Source organism: Pteropus medius, unplaced genomic scaffold, assembly GCF_902729225.1.
Source record: "Pteropus medius unplaced genomic scaffold, Ma_sr-lr_union100, whole genome shotgun sequence".
In the NCBI taxonomy this organism is placed as follows: Eukaryota; Metazoa; Chordata; class Mammalia; order Chiroptera; family Pteropodidae; genus Pteropus; species Pteropus medius.
Window position 1 is genome coordinate 5,090,875 of NW_024345601.1, and position 22,075 is coordinate 5,112,949.

Below are 22,075 nucleotides of genomic sequence, written 5' to 3' on the forward strand. Positions count from 1 at the left end.
TATTTCTGAGATGTCTTTTTTTTTTTTTAATTTGACAGAATTTTTATTTCACAATAACATCATTACTGATAAAAGTGACCTGGCAGTTGAAAATGGGTGATGTTGGAGTAACTGTTAGCTAGATTATAGAATAATGTCTTCATGTTTAGCCATAGATAGCGGTAGCCTTTAAAATGGAGCTCTAAAGTTTTGACATGGTACTTATAGCCGCAACTTGTTAGGTTACCACCAACATGTTCACAGATTGAAATGAACAATATTAAAAATGTATGTAGACAAGAGAGTCATATTTTATTTCTCCTGTGATATAAATTAAAGGCCAGCTTGCACACCAAAGCCAGGTCCTTTGGGTGGCTCAGTCAAAGAGGTAATGCCCCAGTTGGCTTACAAGAGAAGTGTCTATTCCTTGGCCCAGGTTTTGGAATTTTGCCAGCCTCAAGCTCATCAATAATTCATTCGATGTCCTTAGGTGTCAGTTTCTCATAGCAGTTGTCATTTATTTGAACTATTGGTGTGTTTATACAGGCCCCTGAATATTCCACCTCAATAAGTGAAAAGTCTGTCAGGTGTAGTCTCCCCAAACTTTATTCCATGCTTTTTCTGAATGGCCTCCAGTATGCAATCAGAGTTTCAAAGCATGCAAGGTGTAGAAGTGCAGACCTGAATGTGATACTTTCCAACTGATTTTCGATTATATATTGTATAAAAAGGTTGCTACTTCATAGTTTCTCATTGGTGGTACTTGTAAAACTTTTGCAACCTTGTTTATAGCAGAGATGGGCAGCCATCCATTCTGACTTTGGGCTAAATCCAGGACTGGAAGCACAGCTGCTGCTTTATGCCCTCTGGATAGGTTTTCTTTTCTTTTTTTCTTTTTACAATTGCGTCTATCCTGTTATAGTTTCCAGTGTGAAATCAAATGGACTATCTATCTGGGTTATTCTCAGGAGTATCTCTGTGAACACATAAAGCTCCTCCAGCTCCATTTTGCACCATTGTCTTACAGAAATTCCTTATATGTCTTCTCCACTGGGTGGTGAGGCCAGCCACCTGAGCTTGGAGCACCTCTGAGAAGAACATGGTGGGCCAAACTGTTGGCCTTTCCCAGTGGAGCCAGGCAAGAATCCCAAGCGAGCCTGGGACACGTGGTGTCTAGTTCTATTATATCACGACTTATTCATTTAAAAGGAATCACTTTATTAAGTTTTAGAAAAATTTGATTTGGTCCACACTTGAGTGCCACCCGGTACTCTCATGATTAGAACTAATGATTACTCATTGATTGTGGCTCTTTGATTAAAATATTTTATGATTAAACATCAACCAGTTACAGATGTGTGGACAAATTATCAACTGAATTCAAATTACTTTAAAAGACCAGATCGAAAACTGGTTGGTCTGGTGATTTTGGTCATGTGAATGACTGAATTAGATTGCTCCATGGCAAATAAACTGATTGCTCAGAGAGTAGTGTACACAAACAAATCAACTAGATTCAGAATAATGCAGTTAAGCCATATAAACCCAGTCTTCAAATAGCCTCCCTGGTGAGACACTGTTTTTCATTTAACCTGAATGATGTGGATTTTTTTTTTTTAATTTTGGGTGCTTTATACTTTCTTTTCAATATGGAGTCAGTGTGAGATACTCCTTAGAGTCTATATGAATCGATTATATCTTCCTGGACAAAAGGATCTGAGCTTTGCCATTTTTTTCTGTCCTATTTCACCTTTTTATTAAGAACTGGTTAAGGATGTTGATCAAAATCATAGATGACAGGAAGCTGAAGGAGACTGAATGAGAATCCAATAAAATCTTGACAGGTCAAAATGGACTCTAACAAGATAAAATATTCAAAAATTAAATCTAAGTCCTTGCTTTAGGACCAATACCCTCATCCTCCAAAGATGAATTGATTCACAGAATATTTGAGAAGAACCTAGACATTTTGGCTAGCTGTAGGGTCAGTATTAGTGAATAACAAGATATATCACTTCTAAAAAAGGCTAAAGTGATCTTACGGTGTGTTAACAGAAGAACAGCTTTCAAAATATGAGAAACTCTGAGGTCATCAGACTGTAGCTGGACAGTGTGTATAGTTCTCAGACAATGTTTCAAGAGATCAGGAAAGCACAAGAAATGAGCACCAAATTAAAACATCTGAAAGAATCAGGAATCTCTACTCTGAAGAAGATCCATGGGGCATGATAACTATCTTCAAGTGTTCGAAGGGCTCTAACATGGAGAATGAAATCATTTGGCCCCAAAAAGCAACACCTGGATTGTGGACCAACACTTTAAGGAAGTAGCTTTAAGGAAGAACTTCTATGTGGACGACTTTCACAAACAGTGAAGTCAGGGGCTAGTTATAAAGGTGTCTTGCCAGATATAAAGGTCATCCTGTCTTGAGAGGTATTAGAACAGGGATTGCAAAATGACCTCCATGGACAAATTTGTTCTGTTGACACATCTTCTTTAGCTTTCTAGTGTGTTAAAAAATTTTGACTTAGTCACTAATATTTTTTAAAAACACAAATATTTTGGACAAGATTGGTATTTTCTGGTTTTCTTGAAAAATTTGGAAATCTGGCAACCATGAGCCTCCATTTTTATGGGTTAACAATCAGTTGGGGAAGAAGTTCTTTTTCCTTCTTTTGACAAGGTGTGTAATCTCTGGTTCTCCACAGTCCCCTCTACTTCCTATTGTATTCTCCGCCTAGAGGAAGAAGATAATGTTCTCATTTGTCCTCTTGAATTGCTGCTTTGCTTACATCCAACCCACCTCAATGTGTAACTTATTTGCCTGGCCTCTCTAGGCGCTCAGTTTGTGATCCTTGTTAGAGACACCACTTGACTGGGTAGGAGAACAGGACCTATTGAGAAATCAGTGGTTTCTGAACTTTTTTTTTTTAGTCGAAATACCTCCAATCCTCCGTAGCCACTTGTCAAATGAAATCTGATGCCAAATTTCAATTTATTAAACATGACAAAGGAACTATTACCTTTAAAGTGGATGAATGACCTCTACCTCATAATCTAACATTTCTCTTGAGACAAAAAATAAAATTTTAGGGCTCTTGAAGGACTGGTTTGAACAACACAAGATTTGAAATTCTCTTTTAAATTATGAGGATACTAACATAAATGATATTTCTTTTAAGCACTTTGGAGTATTGGTTTAAAGAAAAATTTTATTTTTCAGATGAAAATAAAGCTGTGCAAAGGAAGGATCACAAACTAGTGGAAATATTTGGGTTTCAGTCCTAGCATTGGCATTAACCAGTTGGGGGAACTTCACTTTGCCCCTAGAATCTCAGTTATTAAGATGTGAGGGGCATTTTGGAGAATAACTAGGCTACACTCCTCACTGTATAGATAAAAAAAAAAATAAAGACTGGGAGATAAAATGGTTTGTTCAAGGAAACATGATTTATTGGTGTCAGAGCTAGTATTAGAATTCAAGAACGACCTCCAGTTTCACTCTCTCCATTTTGCTTTTTTTCTTCTTAGTAGACAATTATTTGATTTTCTTTTGACACAATCGATTTGAGTTGCTTTGACTTTCTTCTGTTCTTTGTTAGGGCTTTCTTCTGTCATTTCTCTAAGGTGTCCTTACAAACTAACATCCATTAAGCAATTTTTTTTTATGTGGGGTGTGCTGCTTTCCCTTTTCAAGGGGAATGGAAAATAGAAAATTGTTTTGCCTTACCTGTTTTCTTTCAGGCAATAAGTTCTTTATTGCTAAATAGGACATACTTAGAGAGAGTGAAAAACAAAACATTTTCAGTACAAATAATGGGAAACCAATTAAATAAACTCCAGCAATTGGGTTGTTATTTAGACATGAATCTCTTTGTCTAACTGCTGTTTACTTGTTCTAGACCTGGCTTCATTCGTAGTCTCTCTTCAACCCACAAGGGCTTGAAACTACTGGAAATAGTAGGAATTCAATTCCACTAATTTTCAAAATACTCTTGGCTTGGATTTAAGAGCATGAAGACTGTTTATAGATGGAGATGTGATCACAAACATGTCAATGGGCATCGCAGAGGGAAAATGGCTAAACCAGTTTAAAAAACCAGAAGAGAGTTTTAAAGAGTGTTTTTTAAAAAATATTTCTGAGGCATATCCAACTCTAAATCTGTCTGCCTCACAAAACATCTCAGAAAAATTTAGTAGTAGATAGACATATCTATTTTAACCATTTATATATGTCATCATTAAGGAACATTGATAGTTCCCTTCAGCTAAGCTTTGAATAAAATTCATTTTGGAGCAGTGGCTTAAGGAATGAGAAATTACTTTGAAGATAGATTTTGAGTCTTAATGGGAAATTATTTTAAGAACTCTATCTTTCTGAAATTCTTGAAAATGTGATCAGGATTGAATCAACACAGCTTGCATTTTTATTTTTTTTACTTGGAGATTAAGAGTTCTTCCTCTGGTTTACAGTCAGCTTGATCTTTCTCATGGCTTTTAAATTTAAGTTCCTTAAAATTAAAATAAAGTGCTCAACTCAGATTCTTCTCTTGCTATGTCAAACAGAGGCTGTTTCTGAGTATCTTTGTCTAGCAGCTCCCAGAACCAGGTCTTGGCTCTGAGATGTTGCCTACTTGGGCTTGAGGCTTTAAGGGCTTGATTTTCATTCATTTGGAGTCCAGTGTGACTCCCTGCTTTAAAGCACACCGCCCAGTCCAGACACAGCAGTGTCTGGTTGAGATAAAATTCATGCCACCATTTTTATTTCATAAACTCATATGTGCACCATGAATTTCAATACCCGTGGAGAAAAAAATAGATCAGTCAGGGAAAAACTGAAGCAACATTTTATTGATATCTCTAAGTGGTTCTAGTAAGAAATAGTTATAGGGATGAGCAAGTTACTCTGGTAAAATGTCAATGAGAAAGGACTCACTGACTAGATTAGTTTTTGCTTGACCTTTGATGCTCTTCCTACATTATTTGTCATTTCTGTCTCCTTTACTGGTCCCAGTCATCTTCCAGACTTCTAAATGTAAGCAGGCCCTAGGGCTCAGTCGCACAGCTTATCTTCTTTATTTATACTCATTTCTTAGATGATCTCAATTAGTCTTATGATATAAAAGTTATCAATAGGTAAGTGACCCCAGTATAAGTCTATAACTGTGACCTCTATCCTAGATCTTGAAGTCCATTTGCTTATTTTACCTCTCCATTTGGATACTAAATTCAAATCTCAAATGTTAGCATGCTTAAAACTAAACTCTTGATTCCCTACCCACTTCGTACTAACTTGTCTCCCCCCACCCATTTTCTCCAGCTATGTGAATGCTGTCTCCATGCTGTAGTAACTCAGACTAGCAACTTTGGGGGTCACCTTTGCCTTCACTCTTTCTCTCTCATTCCTTATCTGACTCATCAGCAAGTGAATCAGTAAATTTTAAGGCTCTGTCTTCACAATATATCTTCAAATCTGACTTGTTTCTCATTACCTCTACCAACTTCTACCCTGGCCTAAGCCTTTTGCTTTTGGAATGTTGCTGTCACCTTGCACTGATCTCCCTGGTTTCTGCTCATGTTTCCCCCATGTTCACCTTATAGTCTATTCTTCACTCTGAGGCAGAAAAATCTCATCTCATTCAGAGTTGATCTAAAGTCCTTACCCTGACTTGTAATGTCCTCCATGGTCTTGTTCCCTCGTTCCTCTCTGACCTCATTTCTTTCTCCGTTCTTCTCAGCTTACATCTTTCCAGTCTCACTGGCATTTCTGCTCTTCACAAATGCATCAAGTATGCTCTAGACACTAAGCCTTTCCCCTTGCAGGTTCCTCTTCTGGTAACGTCCTGTCTCCAGACAGCCACATGGATAAATTCTTTACCTCCATCAGGTCTATGTTTAAATGTCACCTTACCAAAGTCCCCAACCCAGAATTCTTTTTATAAAATGGAAACTCCCCTCTCTGGCACTCTCTCTTCCTCAAACTTTGCTTTATTCATCTGTTGTTGTTGTTTGTTTTGTTTTGTTTTTGTCTCTGTCCTTCATTCCTGCTAGTATATAAACTTCATGGAATGAGGGCATTGCTTTGTTCCCTGCTGTGTCACAGTATGTAGAATAGTTCTTAGCATGTAGTTGAGCTCAATAAATATTTGTTGAATGAACATATGGTTTGCTAGCATGCAACTAGGGAACGGAGTTATATTGAGTTTAATAAGAAATGCAGAAAATGTTTATTTTCATTTCATCTTGTGGATTATAAAGATCACACAAAACCACTTTCTTCTCTTGGTGTTGCTTTTCTCCTCACTAGGGCTTGTTAAAAATCTCCCAGTGAAAGTTAAAACTCCTCAGAGATCTCCGGGCTGAAATGGTGTCTCCCAGAATAGTCCCTTTTCTTTTAGTAAGCATGGCACCATGAACAGTAGAGTAATCATTTAAAGATGTGCTCACAACATCTAGAAAAAGCCAGGCTTACTCACTAGCAGCTTTCACTGTGCTTTTCTGAATTCATAGTAAATAATTCTTCTCTATTCCCTACAAATAGTTAATTATAGCACTAGCAGCAGCTCTTTGAGGCAGAAAGCCAGGCACATCTGCAATACCCAGAGGAGATACTGAAAGTCACTCCCTGCTGCATAATAAAACCAGAAGATTAGGGCAGATGAGCTTTTCCCACAGGTTGAAACGTTATTGAAGACACTTCGCCCCTGCTTCCTCCTTCAGTACATTTTTCCTTCTCCTAATGCTGTCAAGTCATTCTCAAAATTTATATCCCATGCAAGGTTTACACCTGCTGAGCCCACCTCTTTATGAGATGTCTAGAAAATGAATTTGGTCACAAGCTGGGAATCTAAGTTAGAATCTGTTTCACATGGGTCTCTCAGCTTCACCATTTGAACTCGATGTGTGGTTAAGGTTATGTGCCTACAGATTTGTTTCATCTGAGCTAAATGCAGTCCCTGGAAGATGGCAGTGAGGGGAAGCAGGTGTGCCTAGGGAGAACTTGCTGACCCTAGAAGGCATGCCAGTTCTTCCAGAAAGGTCCGGGCTCAGGGCAGAATTTTGACCCCCATTGTCTCCAGGCCCTGGTGTTATTTTCATGGTTTTGTTAGATCACAGGGTAAAAGGGAACTTGTAGATACAGTTAAGGTTACTAATCTGCTTACTTTAAGAGAGGGAGATTATGCTGGGTTCTCTGGGTGTGCCCAATGGATTCACATGAACCCCTTCATCAGAAGAGGAAGCAGAGGAATGTGAAGCACAGGAAAAACTTGATGCATATTGTTAGCTGGAAGATGGAAGGAGCCACATGAGATAATGCTGTTCTCAATCATGTGTGCAACTAGCATCCTTAGAAACATCTTTTATACATGCAGCTCAGAGTCTGTTTCCAGGAAATACAAGCTAAGATATCATACTTGGTCCCTTTTTCATAGAGGAATCACACTGTAGGAATCAGCTCTGAAATGAGTAAAGTGGAAACTATGCATGGTCAAAATTAACTTTGAAAATTTCCTAGGGAAGTTGGAAATGGATATATTGTGTCTCAATACATCACAAGTGTGTGGAATTTCCATTCCACAAAGAATCTTGTCTTGTCTTCTTATTCTCACAGCAGATGAAGAAGTTGGCTTGTGTTAAGAAATATTTTATATCAAAAGCATTATCTTTAAGTGCTAGAGTCTCTCACCCATAGAGATGACATGCCCCCACTGTGGGAAGCAACAGGGAAGGAGGCTGATTGCACACTCAGCGACTTTAGTCCTGCACCACCACTTTGGGGTGTGAGCTGGTTGAGCAGAATGCGCCCTCCCTTGTTATTATTTCCTCCTCCTTTTATAGCTGAGTTTGTTGAAATTACATAAACTAATGATGTAATTTCACTTTTTTTCACTCTGCTATTTTTGATTTAGGGAATTCTATTTTTAATTAGCAAGAACAATATTTTAAAGAATCACAAATTCATGAGCAGTATTAATCCTCGTTTAGCTTTTTATTTAAATCAGATCTGGTATTGAGAGGAGGAGTCATGAGTTTTATTTCCTTCCCATTAATTATGGTTGTATGCTCCTAGAGAAGTCACTTATCTCTCTGGGTTTATTTTGTCTCCATGGTAAAATTATATTTTAAAGCTTTAAAGCAAAGTGCTGAATCAATGTTACCTTTGAATTCTTTCTGATCTATAATTTTCTTTGTGTAGAGGAGCAGGGAAATTAATTTATGAAATACAAACCAGTGACAGAACAGCACTGTGTAGTGGTGAAGACCCCTTACAAATCACGGAACTTTCTGACCATCATGAGTCTCTCTAAGCTTTCATTTCCTCATCTGTAGGAAATGAAATCTGACAGCATTTAATTCACAGGAAACATTTAAGGTTTAATGAGATCATATATTTTTAAATCCTTCACACAGCATTGGGTTGTAGGATTTGCAGCAATAGCTGTTGTTGTCCCCATATTCTCTCAGCCCCCCTTCTGAGTCCACCTGTCACTGCTGATACCTTCCCTTCTCACATCAATCATCTCCATCATCACCTCTTTGCTAGAGGACTTTCTCTGGCATCCTGACATTTGTTCAGTCTGTGAACAGGGCAGCCCAGAAGTGCCAGGGATTTAACATCCAGGTCAACTCAAAAAGGAGAGACAGAGCCAGCAACCTCATTCCTTGTGGGACAACACTGAGGCACATTCTACTGATGCCTTCAGAGTCCCCAGTGGGACTGAGCCTTGGGTGCCTATAATAGAAACCTGCTAAAAAAATCCACCCTCTAGTTGCTTTCTTCACTCCCTTTTCTTTCCACTCTTTCTCTTGTGCTTCCTAGAATCAGCCTCCCAAATAAGCAACCCTCTTCCAAGTCCTTGTTTCAGGGTCTGCTTTTTGCAGGGATCCACACTAAAACGGCAGCATTCGACACACATTCACTGTTCTTACAACTGTTATCAAATTAAAGCAAGAAGTCCTGGAGTGATCCTGTCTGTTCTCCTCTGATTCAGTGGTCTGTTTCTTGTGGAAATGTCACGAGTACAATAGTTAAAGGACTGTGTCCTTGCTTTCTCCTCACTAATGTGCAGAGAGAAACTACCTGGCTGGCTGGGAATAGAGGTGTATGAGCTCAAATACATTCCTAATGAATTTCACAGTACATGTATTCACTTGTGTTTATAGAGACACACAGCACATTCTAAAGTGTGTGTTTGCTGCTTGTGGATTCTTTAGGAGAGGAAATAAGGTAGAGAGGAGTAGGGAGAGAAAACCAGAGGAAGGGAGGAAGAAATGATATCTGCTTAACTTTGCCACATATTCCTTTTGGAGTTATTTGCTCCTTCAGGGTGGGCAATATGGTCCCCAATTTATATATATGTATATATGTATGTGTGTGTGTATATATATATATATATACATATATATATATATACATATATATATATACATATATAATTGAACTATTTACAGAATAGGAAATGTCCAGGTCACTGATGGGGTCACATGGTTCAAGCGATATTGAGATAACTTTTGGGAGGTGGGTGGGAGTTGCAGCATTGGGTGTGGGGTTGGATCTCAGCCACTTCCCCCAATTAAATTTTTTTATATTAAAAGTTTTCCTGTGCCTCTGTCTTTCCTTCTCTATCTTCTCCTTCACTATCTAGCATCAACATCAGTTCCATATGTCTCCAGTTTATTTCTCTGTTTGGATTAGACATGGCAGAGGTACCCATGAACATTTATTAGCTAATAAAGGAGGCTGTCTTAGGAATTCTGGCTAATCTGTACCTCTAAGGCCCTAAGAGTTAAAGAAATTTTATTCCACTTTCAAATTCCATCAATGGTCAACTCTATACTTGTACAGATTTGATGGACCACCGGGCTGTTACAATAATTCATCACAAATGATTCTTTCCCTGTGAGAATCCCAATTCCAAGTGGGCTCTTCCTTCTGTAACCAGGAGAGCTAAATCCAGGTTGAAAAAGATGGTCACCAGTATCGGGGACTTGAGTTTTTTATTTGAGCTTTCACAAACTCATGTGTGACTCAAGTACACGTCTACCTCTTTGATCCTCCATTTGAGCATGGGATAATTTGTTGCTCCAACTCATGCTACAGGGAAATGAAAAGATGAAGAAAAAAAAAGATGAAGCCATGAATGACTTCTGGAATAAAAATATAAAATACTAATGTATTTGCTATAAATATTTATAATAAACTTACCATGCTTGTGGTTTTTAATAAGTAAAATATAATAAAATTTATCTGCTTCCTTTTTTTTCTCAAGGAAACATTTGGAAGATAAATTGGAGAATTTCTATACGTTTCTTAGTGTTGTATCTCAAAACCTTAAAATTTACCATTTTAGAGTTAACAAATATGAAGATAAAAAACATCCTATTCTTTAGATATAAATTCTTTTGAAAATGTACTAAAACTATCTCATTTCTATTTTCACCCAGCCCCTAGGCTGAGAGGCTGTCTTGTACTCACTGTGATGGTAAAGAGAAAATACCTCCAAATCAACGTTAACCACTGAAATAAATTTTAGTTGAAACTTCTCCCCCAAAAGTTGAGAAAGACATTTTTCTCCATGTCATTTTCTTTTTGAAAGTAGATTTTCCAAAAGAGAATGGTGCTTTTGCTTTTCTTTTTAAAATTTTAATCTAAGTTATCAAAGTTATTTAATACAAATCAAAGGAAAGACAATACATACAAATGGCATGTTATCATAAAAAATTTACTATGACTGATACTAATTTTATGTAACCTGTGGAGGAAGAGGAAAAATAATTTCTTTGCTTGCTTTGAACTGATGAAATTCCAGTATTCTTTTCAGAAAGATGCGTATGGCTTATAAATAAATTGTTATATTGTTGTTCTGATCATCTCATGGGCTCCTTCAGACCATACTGTCCATGTCGTCTATGCTTTCTTATCTGAGTTTATGTACAGCTGTACAAGGTATTCAACAATCATAGCTAAGTTACTCCATCTGAATTATACCTAAAAACATTGTGTCATGTCAGAAAAGGACCTGAAATAATTATAAACTATTTCAGCTTCTATCAACGACTTGAGTCTCAACCGTAATAATGAATCCATTCTTTTTCAAAATCAATTATTGTATTATTAAACACCATGGACAAAGAAAGCCTGGTTTGCTCATTATTCGGATTTTTACAAACATATCACACAAATCATGTTCAGTTAATTTTAATGAATAGGCAAAATTCTCTTTCGTTCTGGAGGTATGAGATTTTTGAAGGATTATCCAGGTAAATTAACTTTTGTGGGTTTTTGCAGTATCCTAAAAACTCTCAGAATAGACCCTTGAAGAACAAAATAGATCACATAGCCCATGTGGCTGACACCTAAGGTCATTAGATATATGGATGCATTTGGTTAAGGAAGAAGCTAGAAAGATAGAGCTGCCATATATGAATGCAAAGGAAACATCATTCAAAGGGAAAAGAGAAAAGTTTTCAGTGGACTCAGAAGTTTCTGATTTATAAAATTAAGAAGTTTAAAAATTATTTCAAGGGATAATTGTAAGGTCCAGTGAAATCGGTTAGAAAAGGAAATAAATGTTTGTAATTTTTGAATCAAATATAACACCTCTCGATAAATAAAGTTTAGGTTATTTTTTTTGTTAAATAACTCAGCTTCCACATGAGTAGTATCTGCTGATCATTAAACAATGTCTTTACGTTTTTGAATGTATTTTATTTCAGTGCTATATTAGATGCTCAAATATGGTTTGACAGAACTGTGAAACCAATACTATTTTAAATCTTTTCTCCACAACATTTCAGGTACTTGCAGAACATTTTGGGGTTTGTTATGTAGACTGAGGACCACAGTTAGGTTTACCTTCAATATTGGTTGGTTTTATTCTAAGCTAAGGTTTAACGAATCTCACAGAGGTTTTAAAGAGTGAATATTTGTTCTTGATCTCAATGCTGAGAAGGCATTTTTAGTTTTATTATTTCATCTCAGCTTTGGATGTATTTATTACATCATCAATATATTTTAGTTACCCAAACTTTCCAAACACATTGTCCTCACTTCAGGGAGTGTACCAGGACTGAATATAATCAGGAATACAATGTGTCGGACTTTGGAAATAAAAAGCTGGTTCTTCATGGGGTTCTCAACAATAAGACTTGGAAGTAATTAAATGGTAATTGGCTTCCTTTACCCACAGTTAAGAATGTATCTAAAGGAGGAGCTCGAGAGAAAACTATACTTCTGTTTCCTAATCGATACATGTTTTAGAATAGGGCTAAAAAATAAAATGATAAAAACAATACTATTTCATGGATTAAATCCTGAGGAAAAATTATCAATTTACTATGTACTCAGAATTACACTATGCAAATATATCCAGAAATAAACAATACACAAATTTTGCTTTTCAATATCTAAATGATGCCACTCAATATTCTGCTAATACTTTTAGCAGAAAGAAACGGAAAGAGAAGCCTTTAAAATAGTCTGCATCAGAATCTATTTTCTAGTTATTGTCCTGCATATCGATGAACAAATATAGACATATCGAAAGCTACACTTTATTGGGCTGGGAAAAAAGCACATATGATCTTTTTCTAGTCTTTCTCTTGTTTTCCTTAGACATAAAAATTAGTTGCTAAATGAATGACAAACATCCTTGAAATTTCTATTATGATGTTAGAGCAAAACCAAAAGCAAGTTCAGTTCTATTTTTCTTCTTTATTTCTTGTGTTGATAGCATTCCTTGCTGGCTTCTTTGGCTAAAAAGCTACCTAGGTAGATTCAGCCCTGAGAGCCTGTAGTACTTCAAGCCCTCTTGCTCAAAGTGTGTAGCTCCTTGGGCTTTGCATTCTCTTTCACAAGCCAGAGGACAGCAGGTGAGAGAGACCAGATAGTAATGTAGAGACAGGAAGAAGAAGGAATCTGGGGCTGAAAACATGATTAAAGTTTGTAGGTCTAGGAGACAACACATTTCAGAGAATGATAAAACAACTTGATCGTAAGATCTTGGTTCATAAAATGTAACTTAGAAGATCTATGCAAGAGATAAAAGCCTGAATCTATAATCCTTTCAGGTTACCTCCCCTTTTCTCTCTACACTTCTATTTACTTTTCTTTTTTACAGTAGCCTGTTTAAATGTGCTTGAAAACTCAAAAATTGAAGTATCTTAATGCTCGACATTTCTGCTCTTTTGTTTAAGGTCTGTAAACCCACATGCCAGAATCTTCATATTGTTATTCTTCCATTGCTCATAGTCAATAATTTTTATATAAGAATAGTTGCCCCATATTTTGCTATCAGCTAATGCCAAAATTAGATGACCAAAAAAACATCATGCAGAAAAGACTCAAGCTTTAATATAATATTTGAAAACAAGGCAATCATAGCAGGGTTTTTTTTTGCAAAGAATTATGAGATTTTATGCTTTATTTCTTTCTGAAAATGACTTTATTATTGACAACAGCCCTGACATTTAACCTTGATGAGAAGAAAGAGAAAAGGTACAAGAGATTTATGATCTTCTGTTGGTCTTCATGGGCAGGGAAGATAGTTACCCCTACCAGGTAGAGGCAGGTGGCTACCAGTATTCTTATAATGGACCATGAACAGGGAATGGATGTCCTTTTTGGTTAAAATAGATAATATTTTGAGGAGAAAGGTCAATGATTAGAATCACCAGTTTATAATCTCCTTCCTCGTTACCCAACCCGTCTTATTTTCTTTTCTTTTGGGAACATCACTCACTCTATACTTCAAGAATAAACATTTCAAAGACCATTTCAAGTAAGTGCAAGAATAAGAAAATCTTAGCCTAAAGGGTCCCAAGGATTCTTTCTGAACCAAACAATGGCTTCTTATTTTCTTGTTCCTCAGTTCACTTTCCCACTCCAAGCCTTTTAAGCATCTTTCTTTCTGTTCCAGTTTTTAAAATGTGTTTATCTCTGAATGATCATAGGGAAACATCTTTAATTGTGGAAGAGTAGAAACCAATAGGACTTATAAGAAAATATATAAATGATAGGAAAACAATTGATCATAAAGGGTAAGATAAGGGATGAAGTATAGGGAAAACCAGTGTAGTGCACCAGAGTGATCTTTATCTACTGGTATCCACCTTGGATCCACAGCTGAGACAAGCAGGATCCCTGTCCATGAGTTTCCCAAAGGCAACCCTGGGCTCTGATTTGGTATAGGCAGGGTCAAGGCTGTTGTGACATAGGAAAGAGAGCTTCTCCCTTACATAGTAGTGCCAACTTCTACTACAGACCCTTTCAGAATGCTTGGCATTGACTGGCAGCATAGGCAGCTTGGATCTTTCTGTGAGAGCAAAGATAAAGTGGCTTCTCAGAGCAGAACTTCCACTCCAGGGAATGTGGAATCCCCTGGGTTGAGGCATTAAAGGAAAATTGCCTGTGACCTGTCAGTTGGTGATCTGCTGGGGAGCCTGTTTCATCTACATTGCTAATTAAAGCCCAAATTAAACCCACTCAAATATTCACATGAGAAGCCCCACAAGAATGAGTTTACAAATTCCATCAGCTCAAGGAGCCTCACGTGTAAATTCCTAACTCAAACTCCTGCCCCTTTTTATAGCCACTTTCTTTTAAGAGTCCTGGTGAAGAGGTTATGCAGGCTTTAATGCATAGAAAGCAATTTGCTTGTATTATTAATTTCCCACTTAGTGAATTGCATAAAGGAAATAAGAATCTATCCTGTTGAATGACTGTGTTGTTATATGGGGATGGTGACAAAATTTGAAGTGGGAGGATTCATTGAAGACCAAATTTCTTATTCTGAAAACAGGAAGTGGCGACATTGGAAAAGTTGCAACTTTGTGGCTAAGGTGATAAGTTTGGCTGCAGAAAAGTTGATTTAAGCTACCAGGGGAGTAGGCAATGAAATCTAGAGTCCAAGAACACGGTGAAAATTGGAGATAAAAAAGTGATGGTCATGAGTATTAAGAAGACAGTTGAAGCATGGTAGTAAATTAGATCAGTGTGAGAAGTACCAGGTGAGAAGAGGAGCTGACATGGTCCTGTGGCTGCAACCATGCACGGATACTGAGAAACCCATTGGCTATTGTGAGCTGGTCATTTGCTGGCTCACTCATTTTTCCCATTCATAGTATGGGGCATGGCAATCTCCTTAGAGCATGTAGATTTACCAGTAGGAGCCTTCCATAGAATGACTCTTTAAACTGCTTGGTGTCTTTCCATCTATCACAGGCCAAAATATGTTCCCGAGGAATTAAAAGTCTTTACACAATAATGCAGAAGACAACAAGTAAAGGGTGGAATCTCTTTTTACCACTCTCTCAGCCTTATGCAAGATTTATTTATAATGAACAAGATAGAAAAGCTGAGAGTCCCCGGTGTCATCCTGCCAAGAATCCATTTGGCCTATCTCAATACACTGAATGCCTTTACTTCAAAATTCTCTGCATACCCTCTTTTATACTCCCCTAGTGAGCCCACATGTGCATAGCAGAAGTTGAAAGGTAGGTTTCTAGGAAAACTTACCCTGGGGTCTCTCTCCAGCTGCTGTCTGTGGTGTAGGCTGCGTCTTCTCTTGGCCTTTGCAAGGCCATCGTGATAAAAGTGGTACAGGCCTTCAGTGAAGGGGAGCTGTAAAGAGTTAAACAGACATATGACATGGTTAGCTTCTGGGGGTGACCCCAAAACAGGGAAACCAAAGCTAGAGCTGCGTGTTGAGGCTCCATAGAATGAAGATGTATGTGAAAAAACCACTGACAACCTTCTATCAAATTTGGTCTTCTGTTTCCCTATCATTGTACTCCTTTCTTTTCCTCCTTTTTTTCTTTATATAGTGCACATTTCCCTTCCCCTCCCCAAATATCTTCTATTCTTTCCTCTATCTCTTTAGTTTCCATCCATCTTTCAATCTTCTCCTCCATGGAGCATTGCCTTTATATTCATTCCCACACCAAGTTTTCTATTCTCCTTAGTCTAGTATTTACATATCATGTTGAGTTGCTTCAGAATTGTGTTTTCTAGTCTTGTCTTCACAGATGGACTGTCTGTCCTATGTCTTGGGCTTTCTCTGTGACCCCTCAATACCTTTAATCATTCTATTTGATCTCTCAATACTTCTCAACATTCTGGGCAAAGTGAAACTATCTCAATCTAATAAGTACCTATTGGATGACAGGCCAGGTTTTCCTAAAGACTCTTGGAATTTGGTACGAGTATCAGAGTTAGTTAGAGAAGCCACAACAGTGAGAGCTTCTCTGGGACCCAGGGCCTGTAAGAATCTAAGAGAACCTAAAGAGTACTCTTACTGGTTCTATGATTCAAGGAAACTTGGTGCGGGGAGTCTTGACCTGGGAGTGAGGAGACCTGGATGTGGCTCATGTCTGTCAAAATCTAATCTTATGTAAGTAATTTCCCCTCAGGAGATCTTTTTCTCTTCTGTGTATAGATGGAACTTCAAAGTTCCCATATTTCTACCCTTTCTCCACATGTCTTCATTTTTATGACAATATGTTGTTTTCAATTTTTAACCCGATCAATAAATTTAAATAAATCCTTGAAAATTATAGCCAAAATTTATGTACATACGTGCATTTTTCTCAATTTTCATCAGATTTTCAAAGAGGTCCTGAACCAAAAAGCATTTCACTATTTAAAGTATTTGCTATTGAAACTTTTAGGTATATGTGTTACTACCTATGGTCTGGAAGATAAAAGAAGGGAATGTGGATGCTTTGGAACTAAGGTTTTGCCAAAGTAGGTGGGATTGATTTGAGATTTTTAGGTCAGGTATGCCCCAATATACACAGAGACCCTTGGCAAAGGGTAAAATAATTCTTATTGATTCAAAGTCTTTAAGGAAATCATAGTTCAGTTACTAGCTGATCTCTAAGCAACTAGCAGAGATGCAGTGGAACATTATAGGAATTAAAGACTTTACAGAAATAGCCCAGAAAAGTCACTAAAAACCCCCCAAAACCTAGACACACACACACAACCTGGAGGGAGAGTAATTTCCATTTCCAGAGTTGCCACATTGTATTATTTTAAATTCCCAGTTTTCAGGAAAAAAAAATATGAGATACACAAAGAAACAGAAAACTATACCTATATACATAGGGGAAAAAAGCAGTCAATACAAACTTTCTGAGGAAGCTCAGATGTTGGACTTAATAGACAAAGAATTTAAATCAGCTATTATAACTATACTCAAATAACTAAAAAAACACGTCTAAAGAATTAAGAGAAAGTATTAAAACGGTATCTTGCAAATAGAAATTGTTAACAAAAAGATATCTTAAAAGAACCAAATAGAAGTTTTAGAACTAAAAGTAAATAACTGAAATAAATTTTTTAATAGTGGGTTCCACTAACAAACTTTAAAATTGTTTTTTATTAGTTTCAAGTATATAGTACATTGGTTAAACATCTATATAGTTAGTAAAATGATCCTCCAATTGCCCCCTCCCTCCCCTGACCTAGCCAATGTATTAATGCTAATTGCATTCGTTATGCCATGCTTCCCATCCCCATGACCATCCGACAGCTACTAATTTGTATTTCTTTAACCCTTCACCCCATTCTCTCAGCCCCTCAGGCCCCCCTCCCCTCTGTCTATCACCAAATTGTCCTCTATATTTGTGAGTCTGTTTTTGATTAGTTCTTTTTATTCCTTAAATTCCACATATAAGTGAAATCATATAGTGTTTATCTTTCTCTGTCTGACTTAAATACCTTCTAGGTTCATCACAACAATATCTTTTTCCATCCCCTTCCTTCTCATATGTAGGGGACTTATTTTCTTATTCTTTTAGCCACTCCATCCCTTGATTGGAGCACTTAATTATTTTCCCTTTAAGGTACTTATTGATAGGAATGCAGTTGTTACCAGTCTTTATTCCTGTTTTTGATACCTGTTTTTTCTTCTTAAAGAAGTCCCTTCAACATTTCTTGTAATTCTGGCTTGGTGGTGATAAATTCCTTTAGTTCATTTTTGTCTGGGAAGCTCTTTGTCTGTCCTTCAACTCTAAATGATAGCTTTGCTGGATAAATTATTCTTGGTTGTATATCCTGGATCTTCATTCTTTTGAAAATGTTTTGCCAAGCCCTTCTGTCTTCCATAGTCTCTCTTGAGAAATCAGCTGCCAATCGTATGGGTGTTTCTTTATATGTAATTATTTTTCTCTTGCTGCTTTTAAATTTTTTTCTTTGTATTTAACATTTGGCATTTTAATTATGATGTATCTTGGCACGGGCCTCTTTGGATTTCTGAGTTTTGCAATCTTCTGAGCTTCCTGGGGTTTTATGTCCATTTCCTTCACCAGGTTAAGGAAGTTTTCCATCATTATTTTTTCAAACAGCTGTTCAACATCTTGATTTCCTTCACTTACGCTGACCAGACGAATATTTGGAGCCTTAATAATATTCCATATCCTTCTTAAATCATCTTTATAGTCTTGACATCCTTTTTCTTGCCATTCTGTTTGAGTGTCCTGATTGGCTTTCCTGTTCTCTACATAGGGCATGTGATCCTCTTTATTCATTTCATTTATTCCATTTAGTATACTTCTCATCTCAGATAACATGTTCTCCATTTCAGACTAGTTCCCTCTTATGATCTCCATCTCCATTTTTATCTCTTTGTTGGAGATCTCTACTTTCTCCAAAAGTTTATTGAGCATCTTTATAACCAGTGTTTTGAACTCTGCATCTATTAAATTACTTGACTCCATTATATCTAGATCTCTGTTCTGTTCTGTCATATTTTTTCTGCTTTTTTGTCTTTCCATTTTGGCTGTCTTTCCACGTCTTTTTCTATGTACTAAGCAAAGCTCCTAAGTCTCCTGGTCTTATTAGTGCGGATTTGTGACATAGGTGTCCAGTGGCACAGTCCCGAGAGGGGTTCAGCTGCAGACTAAATTTAGCCCAAGCCTCTACCCCTCTGGGGCCACCTGTCAAAATTCAGCAAGCAATCCACAGATGCTGTGCCCAAAAGGCCACACGAGAAACCAAGGCCAGCTGCCTCCAGTAAGAGTCTAGGCGCTGCTCCGCAAGGCACATCAGACTTGCTGAGGATATATCTGGATGTTGCTTGAGTGGGGTCCGGGTTGGAGGAGGTGGGGTTTCAGGGAATCCTCTGGGAAGAGTGACCTCTGTTATCCAGTTTGATGATGTCTTGGCTATGGTGGTGCTGTGTCTGCACACTGGGAGGAGCGAGGGCTCAACAGGAAACAATGGATACCACTGGCATTTCTGTATCAAGTGAGCCTCATCACTGGCCCTCACTCCAATAACTCAGTGTCCCCCTGTAAGTCCCTGGTCTCCCCGGAGTAGCCAGCCCACTGCTAGTGCTCAGAGCAAGCAGGTCTGTCACCGCAAAAATCTGCTCACGGACAAGGCCCCTTTAAGAGGCGTCTGCCACTGAAACTGCTGCAGCCTCCATCTCACTCAGCCGCTGCGGACTGGGGTGCCCCGCGCCCTTGCTTTGTCCTACCTTCTGCCATTGCAGAGTGCTTTCTTGGACTCCTCCTTAGTTGTATGGCTTGTTCCTCTAGATCCCAGGTGATTTTTTTCCCTTTTTTTTTGCTGCTGCTCCTTGTTTCTGTCACAACCTTGATTTGGTTGCCAGAAGGATGAACAGAGCCTCTACCATCTACGCCATTTTGAAGCACTCTCCGCAATAGCAGATTTGAGTTGGCAGAGAAAGAATCAGCAAACCTGAAGCTAGGTCAATTGAGATTACCAAGTTTGAGGAACAAAAAGAAAAAAGAGTGAAGAAAAATAATGTCTTGTGGGACACCACCGAGGATACTGGTATATACATAATGGGAACAGAAAGAATATGAAAGAAATAATTACAAAAACTTTTCTAATTTCATGAATTTAATTGCATGTTAATTTCACATTTCATGAGAATAACATACACATCCAAGAAAGTCAACAAATTCCAAGTAGGATGAACTCAAAGAGATATGCACCTAGACATGTCATAGTCAAACTTTCCAAAGTCAAAGATAAAGAGAAAATCTTGACAGTAGTGCAGTAAGAGAAAATATATGAGATGTTCAGTAAGACTAACAGTGACTTCTTATCAGAAGCTATGTAGGTCAGAAGGCAGCTAAGTAACATATTCAAAATGTTGAAAGAAAACAATTGTTGACCAAGAATTTTATATTTTGCAAACTACCTTTCAAAAATTATGAAAAAGTTATACATTCTTGGAAAAAAAATGAGAGAATTCGCTGCTAGCAGATCTGCCCTAGTAGAAGTGCTACTGGCAGTTCTTTAGGCTAAAATGAAAGGACACTAGACATTAATATTAATCTACATGAAGAAATAAATAACACCAGTAAAGGTAAATACACAGGGAAATATAAAAGACTATGTAAATGTATTTTTGTTTGTAACAACTTACTTCCTCCTATATGATTTAAAAGACAACTGCATAAATCAATAATTATAAAGCTGTGTTTATGAGCTTATAAAATATACAGATATAATTTGTAAATAATTGCACAAAGAAGAGAAAAGAGAACATAGCTATACTGGAGCAAAGTTTTTGTATACTTTTGAAATTAAGTTTACTTTTGAACTTGATCATTTACAATGTTAATTGCAATCCCCAGAGTAATCACTAAAAATAACTAAAAATATAATAAAACAAACAACAAAGTGCTTAAAGTGATACATTAAAAATATTTAACACAAAACAAAAGAGAGACCACATGGGGAAGTTCAGCAAAGAATCCAGGGCACCCCAATATTTGAGGCCATCTGCTGGCTGCTCGCAAAGCTCAAGGACTCCCAGGAGTTGGCTGAAGTGTGGTCCCAGGAAATCACTAGGGTGGGGCAAGTGGCCCTTCCAGGATAGTGCAGACCCAGATTTGGTATCAATGTTGAACCTATGGCCATTCACAAAAGTCTCAAATCAATCACACTAAGTCCTCAGCTGCCACCCATCTGGGGCCTGCAGATACTCAAGATTTCTTAAAGAAACGTTGCAGCCTGGGTAGGGATTGGTCGCTTGGCAACTGAATTGTCTCCAGAAGTGCTTGACCTGAGGACTGCTGAGTGCTGCCAAAAGAGTCTCTGGTCGAGAGGGGTTGGTGGTGCTGGCTGCCCAGCCAGGAATATGCCTACAGCAATTTGTGAGTTGGGTGGGGTGGGGTTCTGAGTCTCTGGGGTGCAGTGAGTTGAGCTCACCAGGCCAATACAGATCTAGATTTGGCTATGTTGGGGAAGGGCTCAACACAGGCAAGATGGTGCCTTTCTGTAGCCTGCACAGGATGAGGGCTCAACACAAGGACAATGGCGGCTGTCCCTCCAGTCCCTGCCCCAAAGCCACTCAACTCAGTCCTTCCCTGTATATCTCTGCTGCCTTCTGAGCTGCCGTCCATCTGCTGAAGCCCAGGGTGAGTGCTTGCGAATGAATGAATCTGTATGCATGCTCTTTAAGATGATGTCTGAGTTTCCAGCAGCCTTCTGTCTCACTTGGATGGTGGAAATGACCAGTGATTTTTAAAGCCAGATTTTGTGGAGACTCCACTCCCCAGCATTGGAACCCTGGGATGGGGTCCTCTGGTGTGGGGCTAGAATTCCTTGTTCCTCCAGGAGTACCTACGTGGCTGAAATCTCTCCTAATGCTTAACCATGTGTGGGGCCAGTATTTTCACATCTCTGCCCCTCCTACAGTCTCAATGTGCCTCTTCTTTATATTTTTAACTATGGGAGTTATGTTCAGCTAGTCTTCAGATGGTTCTCCAGGTTGATTGTTCTATAATTTAGCTGTAATTTTAATGCGGTTGTGGGAGGAGGCAAACACAGCATTTACTTACTCTGCCATCTTGACTGGAACTTGAGATACACTTTAAGTTCAAATATATAAATAGGGTAAGAATAAAGAGGTGTGAAAAAAACATACTGTATAAACAGTAACTATAAGAGAGGACTGACTATACATATTTTTATCTTGATTTTTTTCGTCTTTATTGAAATATAATAGACAACTAGTTGCCTGCATTTATGTTGTACAATTCAATGAGTTTTTTTCAATTGTAGTTGGTATACAACACACCAGCCTCAGCTGTACAGAATATTGATCAGAGATCC

General features: G+C 37.9%; 1 protein-coding gene and 1 pseudogene across 1 annotated transcript in view; both read right to left on the bottom strand.

Annotated features, from left to right (window-relative positions):
- Window positions 1–22,075, bottom strand: part of PCSK2 (proprotein convertase subtilisin/kexin type 2) — a 246,318-nt gene that overhangs the window by 194,614 nt on the left and 29,629 nt on the right. Inside the window, exon 2 of the mRNA XM_039874445.1 lies at window positions 15,497–15,601. Coding sequence (XP_039730379.1) covers window positions 15,497–15,601 — 105 coding nt within the window. The remainder of the gene's footprint in view (window positions 1–15,496; window positions 15,602–22,075) is intronic.
- LOC120611882 (NADH dehydrogenase [ubiquinone] flavoprotein 2, mitochondrial-like) lies at window positions 313–1,748 on the bottom strand (annotated as a pseudogene).